This window comes from Athene noctua, chromosome 5, assembly GCF_965140245.1.
Source record: "Athene noctua chromosome 5, bAthNoc1.hap1.1, whole genome shotgun sequence".
NCBI classification, from domain to species: Eukaryota; Metazoa; Chordata; class Aves; order Strigiformes; family Strigidae; genus Athene; species Athene noctua.
Window position 1 is genome coordinate 57022031 of NC_134041.1, and position 21128 is coordinate 57043158.

The 21128-nt window shown below is 36.8% G+C and overlaps 1 protein-coding gene across 5 annotated transcripts in view; it reads left to right on the forward strand.

Annotated features, from left to right (window-relative positions):
* VTI1A (vesicle transport through interaction with t-SNAREs 1A) overlaps window positions 1–21128 on the forward strand; it is a 286743-nt gene that overhangs the window by 8054 nt on the left and 257561 nt on the right. For all 5 annotated transcript variants that reach the window (XM_074907749.1, XM_074907747.1, XM_074907751.1 and 2 more), the window contains exons 2-3: window positions 416–474; window positions 5170–5280. In XM_074907749.1, coding sequence (XP_074763850.1) covers window positions 416–474; window positions 5170–5280 — 170 coding nt within the window. The remainder of the gene's footprint in view (window positions 1–415; window positions 475–5169; window positions 5281–21128) is intronic.

Here is a 21128-nt window from a genome sequence, read left to right on the forward strand (position 1 = left end):
ATGCTTGATTTTGTGCATCTCATATTTTGCAAATAAATAAAATAAGCCTTTGTTCTTAAACCATTTTTTTATGTTTCTGTTTGGTGTAAATATGTGCCTTCTCAATGCATTTGTACATACCCATCAAGCGCCTGCTGAGGCATAACTCCTACACCTGGAGCAGCTGTAACTACTTTCCTTGCTTTCCTAACTAAAAAATGCTGGATAACAAAGCAGAAGACTTCCAGAATTCTCCAGACTCCCTTTTTCTATTTATTTTTTTATTACTAGCATGGGTATCACAGTGCTTGATGATGTCACACAGAATAAATCCCTTGCGACAGTTTTAACTGATACATGTAAGCTTTAGAAATGGTATATTTTTCTTTCATGGCAAGAGCACATTTTTACTGGTATTTTCATAATTCTGTTTCAGATGAGAAGAAGCAGATGGTTGCAAATGTTGAGAAACAGCTCGAAGAAGCAAGGGAACTGGTACGTTTTGGCTTTTCATGTAAACTGCAAATTCCCAGGGAAAATAATAGGATCATTAGGGGTAACATTTATCACAGATGATGTCCTAAAAATACTTAACAATAACTAAATTAGAAAATGTAATCATATTTTTGAAATAGTTCTTATTTGAGAATATGAAATACCCAAGAGGAGTGTATCTGTTTTTAATCTTGTGTTAAGTGATTTAATGTTTGCATTATTGCTGTAAACTGTTACAGGCTGCTTTGAGTTGTGGATTATGTCTCTTACTTTAGGGAATTAATTAAATATTTACACACCTGGAGCATTTATTTGTTTTTTTTTCCCTTGTGTTTTTGGGGTTTTTTGTCTTGTAGATCCATGTGTCTATTTGATTTAATCTGTCTCATTGTCCTGTAGAGCAGTAGATATTTTCTTCTCTTTTAACAAGTGAGGTATAAAGATACTTGGTTGTTCGAGGTCAAGGAGATAATGGTAGTGTGGGTTATTGATCCGAGAAGAGTATATATGTTAACCAAGCATTAGTTAGTGGTCCACACTGACAGAAGAAAGCAATATGTGTTAAGCAACTGTGACTTTTTAAAATTTATTTTGTTCTCATTACAGCCTGCCATGTCCTCCATCTGGATGAAATATAAAAGTAAAGTTTTGTAGATGTGGAGTAACTGAGCAAAGGTGTTAGTGACAGTTGAGATTGACTTTTTCCCACATGGCTGACATTTCCTTTCCTGAAGATGATCTTGGTTATTGCTTGTGAATGTGTTTGGTCTATCTAGTGTCAGAAATACTATCTGACCCTTAGGATAGGTAAAGGAAATTAGTTCTTACTGAAAGTTCTTATGATTGAGCAACTTGAATCAATGGTTTGGTTTCTAACTAAACAGTAATATTGAAATTCACTTTTTTAAGTGGCATGGGAAGAAAAAGGTCTCTAGAGTGTTTGTTGCCATACCCTGTGCTTCTAGTTTAACAACTGAATTAATCTTATAGACTGGAGCATTGGAATAACATTCGAGAGAGCTGGATTTTGGGATGACTCCCTGCAGGTTTACCCTGTGAGGATGGCAAGGTGCCTCACCTCTCTGATTTGGTATTCTCAGTGAGAGACATGGTAAAATTACTGTCCCACCTCTTAAGGGTGTTCTGAAGATATATTAAGGCCTTTTGGGCACTTCCATATTCAAACAGCTGAAAAAAAGTAAAAAACTAGAAATATTTTTAATCTTCTTTTCACTACAATTTGACACAGAAAAAAGGTATAGCAGTAGACGGAAACTGTAGCATGGGTGGTCTGAAGAAGAATCATTCAAATTTGGTTTTCTACTCAAAGTAAGATTGGAAGGAGCAGAAATTGAGTTAATAGCTTATTACTTCTCTCCTTATGTCAGAAAAAGATCATCTAAATTTGTATTTATTATAAGATTAAAAAGTAAATCCTGTATCTGTACTTCTATCCTAATGATGATCTTTTTAATGTACTGGCTTTTCTTTCACGCTTTTGTTTTAGATCTTGTTGCTAATGCTGCTGGACAGGTGCTTAATTCAATTATTGGCTTAAAGCAATTACCTAACATGTTTGTGATTAATGTCAAGGCTTGGGTTTAAAAATCAATTTGAACAAACCTGCTAATAACAGAACTGATTAAAAAGATCGTCGTCTTTTAAACTAAAACTACAGTAGAAAATAAAAATAAACTTAATTCCTTGCTATTGATAGTTTTCGTACATTGTTTTGCTTCATTGTCTTGACTAGTCAAAGCTGGGTTTAGCTGATTTTGTTTTTATTTCCTACTTGGCTAGGAAATAACACTCTCATGTATTATAAATATTATTGTAGAGATAATTTATTTACATTGACTAAACATTGATTGTTTTTAAACAGTCTGTTCTGTTTGGGTAAAATCACTGGTGTAATTGATTTGTCTGTATGCAAAACTGACACCAAAACTTTCAGACTCCCAGCTGCCTTTACAAGCCAGAGCTGTTGAGTAAGAGATCTCTGGAGAGAAATCCTGTCCTTCTACATCCAGTGTGGAGTATCTGAATGTTTTTACCAGGTTTTCAAGCAAGGTGAATGTTGTGATAACCTTAGGGAAATTCTTTAAGGATAAAATCTAGCATGTGCTAGAAGAGCTGGAATAAGCATTTTTGATTGAAATTCTTCTTTTAAGAAGAAAAAGATGCCTGTGTGTTATTTGCCTTTATGTTTTATGAGGAACGCACCACAAAATTGTGCTGCAAATGCTAAATTATTCTTGTCTAGACACTTGGCTTTTTAATAATGCACATTAAATTTAGTGTTGCAAAGGCCAGGCTATTCTTATTTAGACACTTGTGGTTTTTAGTATAGATCTCTATCTTAGTTCCAGGACTTTAGAATCAGAATAAAATAGCGAAGCTTACAAATTTCATAAAATTATAGCAACTATCCAGAGCGATTTCATGTGGAAAAGTTCCTGCAGGAGGGGGAGACTTCTTTTGGGGTCTCAGTGGTTAACATCAGCAGCACTGCCTTACTTTGTTGTATTTCTGAATGGAAATACCAGTGGTGTTCTGCTTTATGCTGTACTCGGTGCTGGGAGTGAACCGGCTGTTAGGAGCAAACCTACTAGGTTAAAACCATCAGAAGCCTTAAGGATGGGGACTGGCTTATGAATCTGGACCAAAACACTCAGCTTCATCACAATGGTGGCATGTTTGAACTCAAGCAATAACAGCAGTTTGAGCTTGTAGGTTTTCTAAAGAAGACTCGAGCTTCTACAGAAGTTTTGAGATTCAAGTGCCAGGTTATTTTTATCTTTAAGTAGAATTTAGCTCTGTTCTTACTTGTGTATGAAAAATATGATTATATGACCGATAATATGAGGCTTGAAAGTGAAGATGCATGAAATTAGGTTGCATTTAGGTTCACACCTGCTTGGACCACTATCTTCTGCATGACTTTGCACGGAAATTTATCAGTCCAGCCACAAAGTGCACCAGTTCAATCTCGTGATGAAAAAAAACCAACCTGTTAAATGTTGGTCAGCTTAAATATGCATGCTTCATCATTGTTCCTTGGACCTTACACTCTGTGATACTGACTGCTTAGAATGAACATTTTTGGATTTATAGGACTGTGGTCTGATCCTTTCTGCAAATTCTGTATTCACTGTGAGATGGTTTCATTTTTATATAATAGATAAGAATTGAGACTTCATTAAAATATCCTGACCTTGCACATATAATTATATAAATATGAGAGGAATGTTTTCTGTGTTTATAGAACATTTGAGATCAAATATATTGAGATGAAATTGATAAGAAATAAGCCATTAATTCCAGCTATCGGTTTAATTTATAATACCCCTTTGGAAAGTTAAGCCTGAGCCAAAGAACTGGTTAGAATTAGAAACTAATTTGCATGTTTCAGTTCATTACTGACTATTTAATTAAAATCTGCTTTACAGTTTATTATTGAATATCATTTTGTATAATCAGAATAGATCAGGCGGGATGACTTTTGAGTATCTGGTAATTCCACTGATTAAATTCACATGCTTTTCTTACGATATGACAATGAAATTTCAAAGTGTAAGCAAGCGATTACATAGGAGTAAACTGTAGCTGCCCCTTATGAAGACCTGTAACTGGTAGCTTGGGACCCTAATTGAAAGGCATTTGTGTTCCAATGCCATATTGCTCAACTGAGATCAGTAGGAGGTGAGTAAATATTGTTTCAGGTGCTTACAGCAACCAAGGAGAGATATTCTTTTATCTTTTTTAAGTAAGTTGGAAAGATTTTAAAAGGCAGGTAAGGGAACCTTCAGCTGTGCAGAACAGAATTTCTGAAAAGACAGCACCATGTAGAGCAGGCTCCATGACCCGGTGAGCAGGTAATTAGCAGGCAGCTTAGCCCTGGTTTATAATTATTTTTGATTTTCTGTACCTCTGTGCCATATTCTTGCATGTCAGGCCCCTTAGTATTCTACATGGCAAGAATAAATAGAAAAAGCTTTTGAGAGATATGTTCTATCTCTGATATTTTAATGTGTTTAACTGTATACAAGTTCTTGAATAGTATTGTCATTAAACCCTGAAATTAAGCTATTTAATATACCTACACACAGATCTGGGATGTAGAGTTAGGCAGTCAGTTCAGGCTTTGTAATACTGATGAGTAAGCAATATTTAAATGACCAAGAATTGTTTTATTATAAATAGATGCTGGTGGTAAATAAAACTTTAAACATGTATGCACAGACACATGTATATTTATATAGTTGTATATATACACACACACTTGTGTATGTATATAAAAATAAATAAAATACCTTTTTCAGCCAATGTTTTTCAAAACCATGCAGCTGGAAGGACATAGATTTTTTTCTGAACTATGCTCATTTGCAGGAAGTTATTTCACCTCAGTTTTACTATTTTCCTGTAATAAAATGTATTCATCACATTTGGAATTGAAATTCGGAAATGTTTGACTACAATCATTCCTTCTAAGCGTTAATATTAACTTTGTCACTTGCTTGTTGACTTAAGGCTGTGTGAAGATTTTGGTAATTTGTTTGTATATTGCAGAATAGTCAACATTTTTCTTGGTAAAGAAGGAATGTTTCTCAGTATTTGTAAACAATTTAGATAAATTCATCCTTGCTTTAATTACCCGTTTGATTGACATGTCTCTTCTTTATTTTTACTTGCTAGCTTGAGCAGATGGAACTTGAAGTTCGAGAGATCCCACCTCAAAGCCGAGGAATGTACAGCAGTAGGATGAGAAGCTACAAACAAGAAATGGGAAAACTTGAAGCTGATTTTGTGAGTTTTTAACATATTACATAAAGAAGGCATCTATGAGAATTTTTAAAATATATGATGCAGTTATTTGGGCAGCTGAGACGGTATTTTTGACTATTGCAAGAGATGAGTTCTGCATCTATCTTGCTGCATTTGTGTGCAGATGAAAACCAAACTGGGGAGGAGAAGCTTTTGTTTTTGTCTCGGTCTCATTCCAGTATCCAGGTTACTAGCCTTCTTTCCCTTTGCCCTGGATCTGGATTGTTTCTGTGCCATTAAACATTTTGCGTGTTAATGCTGTAGGCAAAATAGTCAGGTTTTAATCCTATTTATCAAGGAATGACTGGTGGAACATCAGAATTAATACTTAAATTATAATGTAAGTATACTGTGAGTAGAAAATAATGGTTCATTTAAGACAGCTTGTAGTAATGTGGGAAATAAAATGAAAAGCAATATAATCTCCAATCCATGGGGTTTTTGAATGTAGTTTATCTCACGTGTACTTCATTTCTTAGTCTCTGTGATTTCTTTTCCATTGCACTTAGATTCTTCTTGACTTTTGTACAAATCGCTTATAAATACTACATTTTTCAAGTAACGGATGCAAACTAACAAGATTCCCTTGTCTAGGGGCTTCTGCTACAGTTATCAGTCCTTTTTTGTGACTAGGATTTGCATTGAATAGATTTACATAGAGACAAAACTGTTTCCTCTAAAATCCTGAAAAAGTTCAAAGTGTAAGAAAATGCTGTGTTAATTGGCAGCAGCTCAGTTCCTCCAGGGTAGAGAGAAATAAATAACTAGTGGCAGTATTTTCCATTCACTGGAGAACAGTGAATTTTCTCAGGTTGCTGGCAGCCGTTTATTCCTTCAGGGGAAGGGAGTCAATGTTTATACCTGCAGCCAGGAAATCCAGCTGACTGTCACTCCTCTGTCCTTCTGCCAAGTTGAGGAGTCACACAAAAATGTATTAATTAGAAGATGGTTGCAGTTTTTTAAAGTTTGAGGAATGTTAGGATAAAAGACTTGCATCAAAATTTTGAGACAATCTCATGCTGTTCCCCTGTAGGAAGTGCATATGGCCCTGCTGGCTAAACAGTGGATTCCAAGAGAGAGCGATTTCTGGACCAGTAGTGAACACTGTTAATATTCTCAGATGTGGCAGAATTTGCTGTTAGCATATATTTGTGGCTGGCCTGATTCTCGGTTTAGGCAGATGGGGGGATTGGTACTTCCATATTCCCAGGCAATAAGGAATAGAAGAGTTCACAACTGAACACTCTTTATGGAAAAGGAGAAATGAGCATGTGGAAGAAATGCATCATAGCATAGGGAGTTAAATGATTGAAAGAACATAAGTTTGTGCTCAGAGCAAAGGAGCAAGAACAATATGAGAAAGAGGAAGGAACAGATCATAATAGTGGGAAAAAACCAACAGCCCAAACCCAAGTATGGCATTCATCAGAAGATCAATGAAAGAAAGTAGAGTGAAGGATGGAGCAAAGTACTGAAAGAAAACAATGGCTATGCTTGGAAAAATCTCAGTTATATAGAAAATAGTGTTGTTACAACTAAGTTCCTTACATAATTCCAGTTTCTTTTTCTAAGTTTGTATGTGAGAGTTTGAGAATCTTTTGGGATTATTCTCCAGTCAAATAGCAACTTGTTGGAAACTATATAACAAAATGATTCAGTTCTGAGTTCAAAGAGGGAAGAGGAGGAAGGAAAGGAAATGTTATTTTGACTCTATAAGCTGCATGGCTATTGAAGGTAGAATTTGAAAATATTCTGACCTGTTTGACTGTAAGCAAAGCATGTAGAGTTTATGTAAGAGCTTTAGACGACCTTTAGGGAAAGTAGATCTAAGTACTTTTAAAATTAATTCACTTCTTTAGATTAAGGGAAATTCTTAACTGGAAATGATACTGTCAGTTTCAGGTTATGATCAGCTTCCAGGTTTGCTGGTCAAATTCTTGGCTCTTCCAAAAGGCACGCAGATGTGAGCTTGTGAAGTTAAGTGTTGTTCTTCGTAAGAATGAATTGTTGTTCATAAGAGTGTTGTTCATAAGAATGAATTGTTGTTCTTCATAAGAATGTATTTGGCTTGGCATTTTCCTGTGTGAAGTAACACTGTGCAGAGGACATTTCTCAATCACCTTGAAGTGTGTGTTTCATTTTAAAGAAACCATGTCTGTGAAATGAATTGCAAAAATTATATACCTCAGTATACAGTCTTTTTCATTGAGTTCTATATTTCCAACATGAAGTGAATGCAGAATGGGCACTCGTTGTTTTCTTTTATATTCATCATAATGAAACAATGAGTTTTGATCTTGTGGTTATTTTTATGCCTTATAGCATCTTAAAATTTTGCTGTCATCCAAGCAGTTATGGAAAACAGCAGCACAGCAACATATTTAAAAGTTAGGAAAAGGAAACATGAGGTATATGGACTGTCCAGTCTTTACTTGCAGGATGGACAATATTAAGGTTTATTTGTGATAGGTAATATCTAATTGGTGACATCTTGGGCAGTAGGTGTAATGATGACAAAGCAGTGACTATCACTTTAATTTATTTTCTACATGGTGTGGCATCTTAATGAATATATAGTGGTCTTTTCTATGCACTTTACTATGCCAGAAATATATTCTAAAAAATAAGGATTTAAGTTCAGTTGAGCTGTGCTTTGAAAAGTTACTCTGAACGTGGCTTGTTCATCTCTAAATTTGTAAACATATATGAACAAGTTGCAAATAGGAGATTTATTTCCCCTCATGGCTAATCCTTGTTATCTCAAGTCATGACTCGATATCAGTCCTCTGCAGTCTGAAGGTGTGTGTGGAGGCAATGACATTTACCCCAGGCACTGTATTGCACACGGGTAGTTGGTAACCCACTAATTGCATTAAATCATAGCTGAGGAGAAAAAGCCACCTTGCTCTATCTTGTCCCTCTCTCTTGGAGAGGAAAATTAAACAAAGCAAGCATTGCATCTCAACTTAAGGTAGCAGTGGTTTCAGATGCTTGCCTCAGTGCTGTGCAGTATTCCATGAGGAACAGATGCCCGGGGAGAAATATAAGAATAGGGCAAGCATAAAGTGCTACTTCTTTGCAAAAAGGCTGTGTGCACCTCAAAAAGCTAAGTTTCAGGGTGGCTTGCTGTGTGTGATAAACGTATCAAAACAGAATATTAAACCTTATGCTGTCTTTCTTAAGTTGCAGTTTTAAATCTTGGTTTTATTATCTTATTTTCAATAGTATATACCAGTACCGCCCTTTTATAGCGAGGTTTCTCATCCGTTAGGTCATGAAAGCTGTAGTCCCAAAGCTGTGGTGGCTCTGGGGCTTCTGCCCGGACTAGGCTGTCTGGGTTGCAGAGATTGGGGTAATGGCTCTATCTGGTGGTCCGAAGTGGAGTTGCAGACCACGTACTTCTGCTTTCTGGGTTGATAAAGGTCTTGGGATCACCTGCTAAGGAGTTCCTGAAATTTAAAACAATCTTCCTATGAGCAGGTCTTTTTCCTGCACCTGCCAATGCACCGTTATGTGGTTTAAGCTTGTAAATATTTTGCTTTCCACTGTTTCAGATGTAAAATGTCTGTGGTGACTGCCTGCATGAAGTAAGTTCTGAATGCAACAAAAGCCTTGTATTTTATTGCAGTCTGTTAAGTACATGGACTGTATTTTTTCAAATAAAGCATTTTTTTCTTAATTATTTCATTAAAAGAGCCAGTGATTTTTAAAAAGTGGGTATATGCAGTGGTAAAAGGCTTTTGAAATACTATAAACATACTTTGACCTGAATCTATCCCAGTTCATGTGAAACTGTAACTATATAAATTTAGCAAATGTGTGGTTATCTGCTAGCTTTTATATTTACCCCAAGGCTTCCAAGTACTGCCTCAATGTCAGGGCACCATAAAAAAGAAAAAAGAAAAGGCAGGAATTTTCTTGAAAAGCTTGTATCTGAAGTATAAGGCATTCACATAGATGGGGAATTATAAAAAAAAGTAAGACCATATTACACAGTAATATTCCTATTACAAAAATGAGTACTACACAGTCAGTGCTGAAAGTGGGATGGGTATGTTCAACAAGGAAAATAGCCATCAAATAAAGGAGGTGGCATAGGAACTGTTCCTATTGTGTTATTGCAGCACAGAAGCAAATTTTACAGGTAGCATTTGTTATCAATCCAAGAGACAATACTAATTCCCTCTAAAGACTCAGAATTGGTACTTACTTTCTTACTTTGGTTATTCTGACCTTCAACTTAAAAGCAAAAATAAAAAAAAAAGGGGGAGCAGTCATAGATATATTGACAGATGCATTGTACAAAACTTGACTAAACATTTAAACGTTTTTGGCATTTAACAATAGCTTCAGTTCAGTAAATAGTGAAGATATATATTCACATTTCATACCTCATACAGGTTCTGTTTAAGATCATTGTTAAAATGGCAACCGCTGTAAAGCTTTAAAAACATTTAAGGAGATAAGCAGTGGAATTTCATTTGATAAAGTTAGCTCTTTTGTGTGACTCTGAAGTACCACCTGAGTCCAAAAACTCACCTGAACAACAGCTATAGCTGTGTCAGTTATCTAATGGGTGCTTTTTGCAAATATTGCTGCCCTTTTTTCAGGTGCAGTCACCTACTCAGACAGACATTCTTGTAACTACAAGCATAATGAGTGACATTTGTCAAATGGCAAGTTAGTGGCCTGTGTCTTTATGGCCAGAGTCTTCCCTAACTTTGCAGTTTGAGCAAAAAGTTTAGAGACTCAGCTGTCACTGCTGGATTATTTTGATTTATAAAGCAAAGCATTAATGCTTTATAGCTACAAAATCATAAATTGTGTGTGGGACAGATGTGTCTGTCTTCATAGTTGTATCCCAACAGCGTTATTAAAAACAGGGAACCTGCCATGTGTACACGTCGTGTATGCACATGCACCCTGCACGGGCAGGCATGCGTTCCTGTAGTGAATCCTGTCTTGTTGACAAATTTGAAACTTCTGAAATCAGATTAGTTTTTGCTATGTGAGTAGTACAGCTCTTCTGAAGAGGGCTGTGGGGGATTTGTTTTAGTGCACACAAGATTGAACTGGTTAAGTTTCAGAAGAAAGAATTTGAAATATCTGACTATGTACTGTGACAATCTAATTTTGAGAAGGCGTTTTGTGAACAATAGTTCCTTCACTGTGCCATTTTTATAGATATAAGTAATCAGTCTTCTACGCTGTACTCAAATTGCTCTAAACAGAGGCACTGTTTTTTTTCCTCTATTACTTTTCTAATAACTTCTGCTATGATATTTGTTTGCTTGGCTGATGCTGAACATTAGGCCACCTTCTTTTCCATAGAGACAAATTCCACATTGTCTTCAGTTTGTTTTCACTTGTGTCCTCACCTTCATGGGTTTCTGGTGGAAGAAGTCGGAAGCATTTGACATTTTAAAGTGGTATGGAAAAGAATGGTCTTTTTTTTTTTTTTTTTTTTTTTTTTTTTTTATAACATTCAAGGTCTAAACAGAGTAACAGAGTTTTTGCTTAAAGAGGTGGTATAACTTAGATCCTCTAGTAAACTTGCCCTAATTTATTTACATCTTAATATTTTTTTATATTTTTTTGTGAAAGTATGGAGAAGGAAGGAAATTTATTTCACTATGGAATTTACTAGTGATGGCATGCTTTTCACTAGAGGAAAGTGTGAAAGATGGAAGTTAACATGCTTAATTTGTAATTAATTTAAGGGATTATAATTCTCTTAATTGAGATCCCTGAGAGGCCAGACCAACAAAGCACACCTTACCTCCTGGGTTTTATAGTTCTGTAGGTATTGCTTACAACGAATCCTCCCATGTTTGGCCAGTAAGATGCATCTCATAACACAATGTGTGAAGTGATAATATGCTGGGTAAGGGCAACCAAGCAGCAAATTTTTAATGTTGATAAAATGAATTCATTAACTAGATTTTTTTCTCAACCAACTTCACCTTGATACTTGTAGGAAATTCTGTGTGTGTCTCTCCAGAGATGTTGGTTATCTGTTAACATGTAGGATAAGACTGTTGAGTTTTGTGGCATGCTGTTTGTCAGTCCTTCAGCAAGTCAGTGACTGTTACGGTGGAGTTGATGTACGTGATTTTAAGAAAAACCAGTTTGTGGAGCACTAGACTTGGCTGAATGATTACAAATAAAGGTGCTTTCAGGAAGTGATTTGGTGAGTCTGATAATGCTTGTCTGGCTGGGGGCTGTGAATGAAAGGCATATTGACTCATACAGTGCAATGTAAGCATTCATGCCTCTTTCTTCCTTCACACACAAAATGTTTCTGTATTAAATGAAGCTGAAAAGTGGTCTATGGCAGAATGAAATCCTTCTGTAAAACACGTTTTAAGGCATGCAATAGAAATTCAGCACAACATCAGCTCTGCCTTTTTCACTAAACATGCTTTCTCACCTGGCTGTCTTCAGACACATCTGGATGCCAGCCCTCATCAGTCTTTTCCAGGTAGAGAACTATCATTTCTCTATTTACCATGCAATTTGTTCTTATGTTAGAACTTCTACTTCTCAAAGTGGTAGAACTAAATCTGTTTGCTGTTCTTCCTAGCATATAGTGGAAGAAGCTATGTCCACTCAAAATTACTTCTAGCCAGGTGGTGAGTAAAGTGACTTCATACACAGAAAGTGAGTGCTGTTTTTGGGGAGGACGTTAGGAGAAAGACTTTCTCACTTTCTTGCTGATTTCTTATTCTAGTCAAGTGATACTCTCCTACCTGTCATGCAAAAAGAAGCAAGCTGTCATTGTCCTGCTTTTGATAGCAATAGTAATAAAGGTTCTGCAGTTGGAACATAGGTGTGGGGTGCGATGACAAATAAGCAGAACAGAGCGTATCAGACACTCCCTTCATTGTATTGCTCACCTGCACTCATATAAGTAAAAGTTTGATTTGATTTCTGTCATGAGTTAGAAACATAATGATTTCAAGAAAAAAACAGCAGACATGCTGAGCAAAAAAACCCATCATTTAACATGCTTGCTTTTCAGACTAGAACTCTCAAGTTCTTTAATGTGTTATTACTCTTTTTTTTTCCAGCTAGAGTGAGGCTAATTTGTGTTTGTCTGCAGAATAGGGAGAGACATATGCTACTGATAAAGCAAAAAAATAGGGAGAAGCTACCAGTTTGACACTGGAAGGATTAATTACAGCCCTTTTCAGGTTTCTTGATTTGTTTATTGAGGGAATGACACTAGATGGCACTGTTTGTTTGCAAAGCAAGTCCTTTTTTTCTTTTCTTTTTACCCCCCTTCTTTTTTTCCCTGTTTCTTTTTTTCTCTTTTTGCTTTGGTAGTAACTGAAATTACTGTTTCATGAATAAAATATTTCTGGTGGGATTTGCATTTCTATATTGGCTGAAGATACTGTGTTGAATGTTTTATTAACCAGCCCAGTGCAACTGTCAGCCTATTAAAGAGATCCAATGGACCCTGTTTAGCTAAATAAACTAAACAAATCCAATTCGTCAAATTGTGTTCCTGGCTGTTTATTTTCCATTCTTTTGATGTACAGTTTATTTTAAGTTAAAGCCACATAGTTTTAAAAATTAATGTGAAAATAGAATTTAGTGCTTAAAACATGAGGAGACTAATTGCCATGGTCAAAAATAGCTTTCCTTTATGGTGAAGTTGCCTTCTGGTAAATGGTGAACTTTTTATTGGTGACTGTTTAACTGTCCCATGCCAAAAATTAGTTTGGCAAATGAGTGGTTAATGGATTTTTTTGCCTGCTTGCTGAGATCTGTTGCTTTCATGAAATGAAACTTGAAATATAAGCACTGCTGTTAAAAGTAGCTATTTCTACCCAACTTCAAGAGGTTTGTGCTTCGTCTTGATATTTTCTCAATCAGAATTCAAGGGGAAATTTTTATATGCTCATTACATATTAAACGCTTGTTGAAATTCTGATTGCATCATAGGCAAATATTAGAGTAAAAAAATCACTGCGTAACTTGAATATATTGTATTTCTGGTTGTCAAACAGCTGTCAAACATTACAAATAGTAGCATTCATTATATTCTGCTAGTACAAATAATACTTTAGTTACCTTGGTTTTTGCTGAAAACCTTTGCCATAGAATAGCAGGAGACAGGCTATAAATTTATGGTAATGTTATTGGCATAGTAAAAATTCTTCTGTGCCAGTTAAAAATTCCAGTAGATGTATTTTAGATTTGTTAATAAGTGAAGTGAAGAAACAGTGATGGTTGTATTCTCTCTTTCTTTCCATAGCTGCTTTTATGTGTTAACTTTTGTGTGTTTTACAAAAAATGGAAGTTGTCAGGTATCATGTTTTACATATTATTTTACTAATCTCGGATTTCCAAAAGTGGAATACTGAAATTTAGTGCAATAGAAACACAGTTCAGTTAAATTTCAGTTTTGGCTTTTCTCTCAAGAAAAGTCGTATAATGGATTAAAAAGTCCTCGTGAAGAGCTAACGTGTTAGTATGAATTTGATTGTGTCAGGCATTCTTAAGGAAAATCATTCAGTCAGTTTATTCCCTCTTTTTTCTTACAAGTTACAGTTGAATTTAACCAAAATTGTACAGTATTGCTGACACCCCACCCCCCCCCTCAACTCTAACCCAAGAACAAAGTAGATATTTATGTGATGTCTTCAGTGTTGGATAGAGTGCTATTTCCATGTGTAGGTAGATTTTCGTTTGCCCTGAAAAATATTAAATGTCTTTAATATTTACAAGTTGCAATATTTTAACATGCTATTTAATAACTAAACCACACAATGTTAGCCTGTTTTCTCTCTGATAAAACCATCCTGTTTTGTGCTCTAAGCTGGTTCTTTTTAACATACCAGTAGTAAACACAGAAGAAACTTTATGGTTCTTTAAAACTGGCTAGCACAGGTAAACGGAGATGGACTTTTACAACAGTGGAGATGTTGTCTTGTTTCTGGCTTAAGACTTAGTGAGGAAGGAATATAAAGCAAAAAAATGCAGCTGGAAGTGTATTAGAATGGTCCCCCCCGCACTACTTGTAATGTTCTTTACTATGTGAAGCATATGGAAAAGTGTGAATATCTCTGTTCTTTTGTTTGGTAAGTTTTTATTTGTATTCTGCATTCATTTAGTAGTCAGTCCCAAGTACAGTCAGCTTCCCTTAAAGCTGCTGTAGAAACCACAACAAAAAGTGGTTCTTGGCCAAAAAGTCTGTTTAAACTTGCTGTTCTTACTCAGTTGGGGAGGAAATCCCTGCAAAGGCTAGATCTGTAAGTTGTATGTTGACAATTTAATGCTTGTATACATTTATTATAAGTGGATCAAATTTGGCACCTCCCTTACTTTTCATTTGCTTTTTATAAACTGCCTTTAGGGTGCCAATGCTAAGAAAAATAAGCCTTTCCCAACATTTAATAAATACTGCAGAGGTTTCACTCCTAAAAGAGCTGATCAGTGAAAATTAGAGTAGAAGTATAAAGAACGGATATTAAAAAGGAATATAGCAGGTGGCTTCTGGAATCAGCAGTAGAACAGAGTAACTTTTCCTGCTATAATAACATTTAACCATTTCTGATGGTGTCGTGGTTTAACCCCAGCCAGCAACTAAGCCCCACACAGCTGCTCGCTCACTCCCCCCACGGTGGGGTGGAGGAAAGAATCAGAAGAGTAAAGTGAGGAAACTCGTGGATTGAGATAAAGACAGTTTAATACATAAAACAAAAGCTACGCACACAAGCAAAGCAAAACAAGGAATTAATTTACTGCTTCCCATCGGCAGGCAGGTGTTCTGTCATCTCCAGGAAAGGCGGGCTCCATCACGCATAATGGTGACTTGGGAAGACAAATGTCATCACTCCGCAGTTTCTCTCTTCCTCCTTCCCCCAGCTGTATATGCTGAGCATGATGTCATATGGTCAGGGATATCCCTTTGGTCAGCTGGGTCAGCTGTCCCAGCTGAGTCCCCTCCCAGCTTCATGTGTGAGAAGCATTAAAGGCCTTGACGCTGTGTAAGCGCTGCTCAGCAATAATCAAAACATCTCTGTATTATCAACACTCTTTTCAGCACAAATCCAAAACATAGCCCCATACCAGCTACTATGAAGAAAATTAACTCTGTCCCAGCTAAAGCCAGCACAGATGTGTTTAATGAAAAAAAGGTTTTTGCTAACTAAATATTTGGTGCCTGGTGTAAAAAGAAATTGGGGAGTGTGTGTGTGGGCTCTGCATATTTCCCACTGAGTGGCATTTGTGCTTACTTTCTGAATACCCACAACTTGCCAGCATGTCCTTAGTTTGCTTTTTTATTTTCAGAGAAATTAAAACTAGAAAGAATAAGAGTAGTGTTTGCCAACTTACCTTCCTCATCAGCACGGAAGCATGTTAGGTAGACTTTTGGAAAACACTGAATTGCAATTGCAGACTTTTGTACCTGTTCGCTAAAGACTCAAATGTGAATTATGGCAGGTCAAAGACAAGTCTTATATAGTGTTTGGTGAGTCTTGTCTTGGACCTTAGATAGAAAATGCTCCTGCATTATGAAGATAGCACCTTCCTTTCCACTGATTCATGAATAGAAGACTTTGAGACACTATTAAATCGAACTGTAACCTCTGATGGGGTGTATCACCAGCCAGGAAAAAGTGGTATTTGATATTTTATTTAAGAGAATAATGGCATTATATCAAAGCAAATTCTCTCACTTCAAAATTTTAAAAGTAACTTTCCATAATGATGGTTGGTATTCTGGGATGTGTGATTGCAAATATTTTGACACAGGGATTCCTATTTGTAGAGTGTGTAGCACAAAAGGATTTCTCACGCATGGGTACAGCTCTTTGGCACTGTGAGCATTACCTATGCAGAGAACTGAGTTGTTATGTTGATGTGTTTCTTATGGTTGTTTTATTTGTTTGAGAAATATAAGTTAGTTTCAATATTATGGATTGTTCCGTTAGCAGCTGTCTTTGAAACTACAGGTTTTCATTTGTTATAATTTCTAGCATCCTTAAGAAAAGACCGAGAAGTATTTATCCAGGATTAATGTGGTTGAGAGTAATAATGCTAAGATGGGGGTCTTAACTATAGTTCTAGAAAGTTTTTTTGTAGTTAAAAAAATTATTTGTAATGACTGCATTTTTGTATTGTTTTATAATTCAATGTTATTAATACCCCTAAGTGACCATGTGAGTTCCTCTTCTTTCTGCCCAGTCTTCAGGAGAAATCACTCTGTGGTTCAGTTGTGTAAGCTTCCCACAAAGTTAGTTCAGTCAACTAAATCAAGGTAAAAAGTTACAGAAAGGTCAGGATTAAGTTAGGGGTTGCTAACCTGAATTGCTTTCCCAGCCTTTTTAATCCCTTAGTGCTCCTTTTGTCTTTTTCTCACCTTCTGTCATGTTGTCCTCCTGTTAGATCTTTATTTCAGTTGAAGACACCTGGGCTGCATCTTTCTTCTGACCCATACTTGGAGTCAGTTTCAAACGTGTTATTAAGGTCCCCTTTTTCCATTCATGAGCTACATATCCAGCATTCAGCAATGCAGATCGGTGGCTCAGCACTTATGCCCCGTAGAGATCTTGGTTTAAAATGCATGAATTTTAGAATGAGTATAAGGAAATTTTGTTCCTCTCCCTTCCCGTTTTCACTTTTCTTTTTCTGCTTCTCTTTCTGCGACAAACTTTAAAAGTTTTTACTTTTTATTTGTACCTAAAAAGTACTCTGTTGCTAAGGTCATCTGCTGAGTTCCCTTCTCTTATAATATAGGATGTAGTTTGCAAACCATTTGTAGGTTTTAAAAAATGCCTTAGCTGAGGACTTTTCTCCACCTGGGGTTTCATGTACAGTGGTGGTGTTTGATTTGGCAGTACTATGATTTTGAAGTGAATCCTCCAATTTTCCTCACTTGCTGCATGTGACTCTGAATAGGATTGCTTTTTGAGGAAAATGAACATGGAAACTTCGTTTTGGGTGTGCACCAAACACAGCTATAAGGGTCCAAACCAAAGACTGATGTTTCGGATAGCTTTGAACCGTGTTGAAGTGAGGGTGTTTGGTCTAAGAACTGATCTGTATATATTCTGTGGTCAAACCTGAAATCATGTACACTGCAGAAACAATAGTGGTAAACCTGTTCTGATGTAGTTAAATGTATCCTTTTGGAGCAAGACCTTTAGAGGTCCTTCCTTCCTTTGGGGAAGGTTTGGACCCTTTGAAAATTTCCATTCCCCTTCTCATACCATATTTCAAACAAAGGAAATCAGGGTGCATGCCTCTGTAGCCTGAAATCTGGTTATTAGTAAATTTGGAAATTGTCTTTTTGATGAGTTTGATTAGTATGTAAAGATCACTATGGTGGATCATGTGTCAATGCTTTCATCTACCTGTCATTTGAACAGAAAAACGGTCTCTTTTTTTGTCTTATCCAATGCACTTTCAAGGTGTTCAGCATTAAATTTCTGATATCAGCAAAGGATTAGTGGCTGATTTTATGCCACTTACGATTTTCCATATCTGAGTCCCCAACTGTACTCACTGCGTTTCTGTTATCTAAGCAACAGGAAATCCAAATCAGGTCTTTGAGGGCACATTCAGTGTGTCTCGTGTATTCTAAGAAATCACTAACCTTATCCCTGCCAGGTAAATTTTACAGAATAGTTAAGAGGCTGTGGCATGCCATACTTTTTGATGTTCATAGTATCAAGTCCTAGTATCAGCTTGGTTGTATAATAATAACATCCTCTCCATGTCGTATGCTGAGGTGTAGAGTGGGACTTGCTGAAGAAAAGCCTTTCCCAGCAAGGAGATGCTGTCAATGAACAGTCCATTCTCTATTCCCTCCCCCACCTTTAAACTCTTCTGTGATCCTGGCTGTAATTTGGCCTGGGTTTGTCTTGGGCAGGAGTTTTTGAACTGATCTGTACAATAGAGTTTATTCTTGCATTCAGGTAAATAAAGTGTGGGTGTTTTTTTCCCTATAGAGCAAGCTATTACAGTCTGGCTGGAATGACTCACTGACAAGGTGTTTGGCTGTCTAGTGACTGGGGGGATGAAATCCTTGAAATGAGGCTGTGCTGCCCTCTGCTCCATTTTTGGGGGGAAGTATCTAGAAAGAAGTGAGAATAGGTTGTCCTCCTGACCTTATAAACAAACAAGGTAGACCTTTGATAGTAGCAATCCTCTTGAGGGAATTGGATCAAGCACCTTCTGTAGAAAATGAAAACAAACATTGTTTTGCTCAACTTCAGAGTTGTATTCAAAGTTTCTTGTGCCCTGTATTTTAACTTCGTGCGGGCTTAGTATATTTTAGATCAGAAGAAGAAATCTTTGGGGTGTGTTTAAATACAAGTGAACAAATTTGTGTGTTTCTGTTGGTTTTCTTTTAAACATTAGACAAAGCCCTTTCTGCTGCCCAAAGCAGTCAAAATGGAATTCAGATTCTCCAAGAAATATAGTCTGTCTGTAAACTTCACTGTTGGACACATCACTTCAAAAATAACCTTATGAAGAAAAATGTGTGATGCACTTATTGACAGAGAAAAGCCAATAAATCCAATTTGATTCAGGAAGCTGAGAAATATTTTAATAACTTTTTGACATTTTCCTGTAGTCCTTATTTACCTTATCAATAGTTATAGTGACATATGATTGTCAAGTTTTTATATTAAACCAAACTAATAAATTAAACATGTTGTGTTTATACCTGATGAAAGCTGACGTTTTGGAAAGGTGTTAAAATATACTGACAGGTCTTGTTCATAAACTCCTTTGGTATAAATATGTAGATGACATCTTTAGATATTGTTTGTACATAGGCTGATAGGCAGGAAACGTTGACAACGTAACAAATGCAAATGTCAACCCCACAATTTAACCTTTCTGTGTAGGAAAAGATGTTAGTTTTAAGTTACATGTATCTTTTAACTTTATTTTCAAAGTTTTTTTTGAGCCTGTTATCATTGCTGTTTCATGTGCCACTGAAAGTAACACTGCAATAAGAAAGATTTGCACTTAAGAGCTTTTCTCTGTGGTGTTCCTACTTAAATGACTACAGCTGAGAGGGTGTTTTTTCTTCTAATTCTTTTTATTTTTCATGTTCACCTAGTACCTTCTGAATCTCTCTGCAGTATCACCTTTTCATTCATGACTTGCCAGTGATTCAGGGCTTGTAAGTGTAACTCTAGTGCAGTAAACCAGTGAAACTATTTTAAAATGTTAGAGCAGCTTATTGTAACAACAGACATATGCCCTTGGCTTTAACCCGCATCAGGGGTGTCTCATATGCAGAGTATTTCTGACTTGACCCTGGTCTCCTCCATGGTCATGTAAATCCACTATGTGTTATCTGCTTGACTTTTTTTCTGCATCCTCCACAAGCTGCAGTTAATGTCAGATCTTGCAAAAGTTATGCCCAGTTTCGGGTGGTCAGGGCCCCGAGGGCACCAATAGCTCTTAATGGCCCTGAGCAGCCTCCCCAGGGCCCCATTTCAGGGCCACGGGTCCCTGCATCAGGGATGCCATGGGGTGCTGCTCTCCAGCTCCCCATGGCCCTGCCTGGCTGTGGGCCTTGCTGAGTTGGACCCTGATAAAATGCTGGCCAGAACTTGCTGGTGTAGCTCTGTAGCTGTGTAGCTCTGCCAGATATCCCCGGGGAACTGTAAGTTACCTGTCCTTGGTCTTTCTGACTTTGAAACTACTTGATCCACATTGCTCAAGTAGTGCTTTTCTGTCATGCACCTAGGCACATCTGCCTGCGGTCTAGTGTCTGGGTGAGCAGTGTGGGGTCTCACGTACCAGCGTGGAGGACTTCTAAAGGGATTTTGCAGTGCTAACTTGGAGCACGCATTGAAATACCAAGTAACTTGCGCTGCTTTCAGAATGGGAATGCCCGTTTTGATCCTGATAGCTGCGAGCAGAGTGCCTACTGAAGTCTGTAGCCTGTCTGAATTATGGCTCTCAATTTCCCATTTTAGTCTTGTGATGGGCTTTAAGAAGGAAAACTTGCTGCACTTTCATACTGTCTTCTTTCCATCACCCGTCACTTTGTCTTTTGGTGACCGATTTCACAACTAAGATGAATTTTTCCGTAATGTTCTTACTGCTGCTTCATGCAGGCCTTCCTTTATCGAAATTGAAAGTGCATTTGTAGATTGGAAATCTGTTGGTAGATATTTCATGATGTTTCACATAACCCAGGTTGGAATCTCCAGGAACAAGGGAATGGTTTGAATATTGACTTCATAATAGCTAAGGATGTATCTGTGAATCTCATCAAGGAGTATCCCCCCTTTCCTCACACCTCATTGAATGTGCTGTACTTTATGTGTTGGATAGAGAGATTAAGCAGAAGTTTGGGAAAGGGAGGTTGGTGTTAATTGGTTTGTGGCACTGGACTGTTGGAGTTAAAGCTGTTGCTGTTGTGGCAGGAATTACGATTTGCTAAATTTTAGTAGTGGTAGAGGAAGTCACTACTGGTTTTGTTGTTTTTCCCTTGTTGTAAACAAGTTAAGGGATGTCCATGGTCACAACTGGACCTCTGTTATAAATAAAACAAAAAATGTATGAACGGTTTTCATGTTCTCAAAGTGCCTACAGAGGTGGTTAATGAAAGTCAAAGTAATGGGAGGTTGGTGCAGGCATATAAAATTTAATAGTTTTGGAAAGCTTCAGGTGTATTAATAATAACTTTTTTTCCAGAATAATTAACTACTTTAACTTGGTATTGAATCAATCAGCCAATTAGCACAGTCCTGTTTTCTATTGTGGAAACTTTGGTAGCACATTAATGAACACCAGCCTTTCGAGCAGATATATTTCTGCAGTTAGACTGACATATATTATGTATT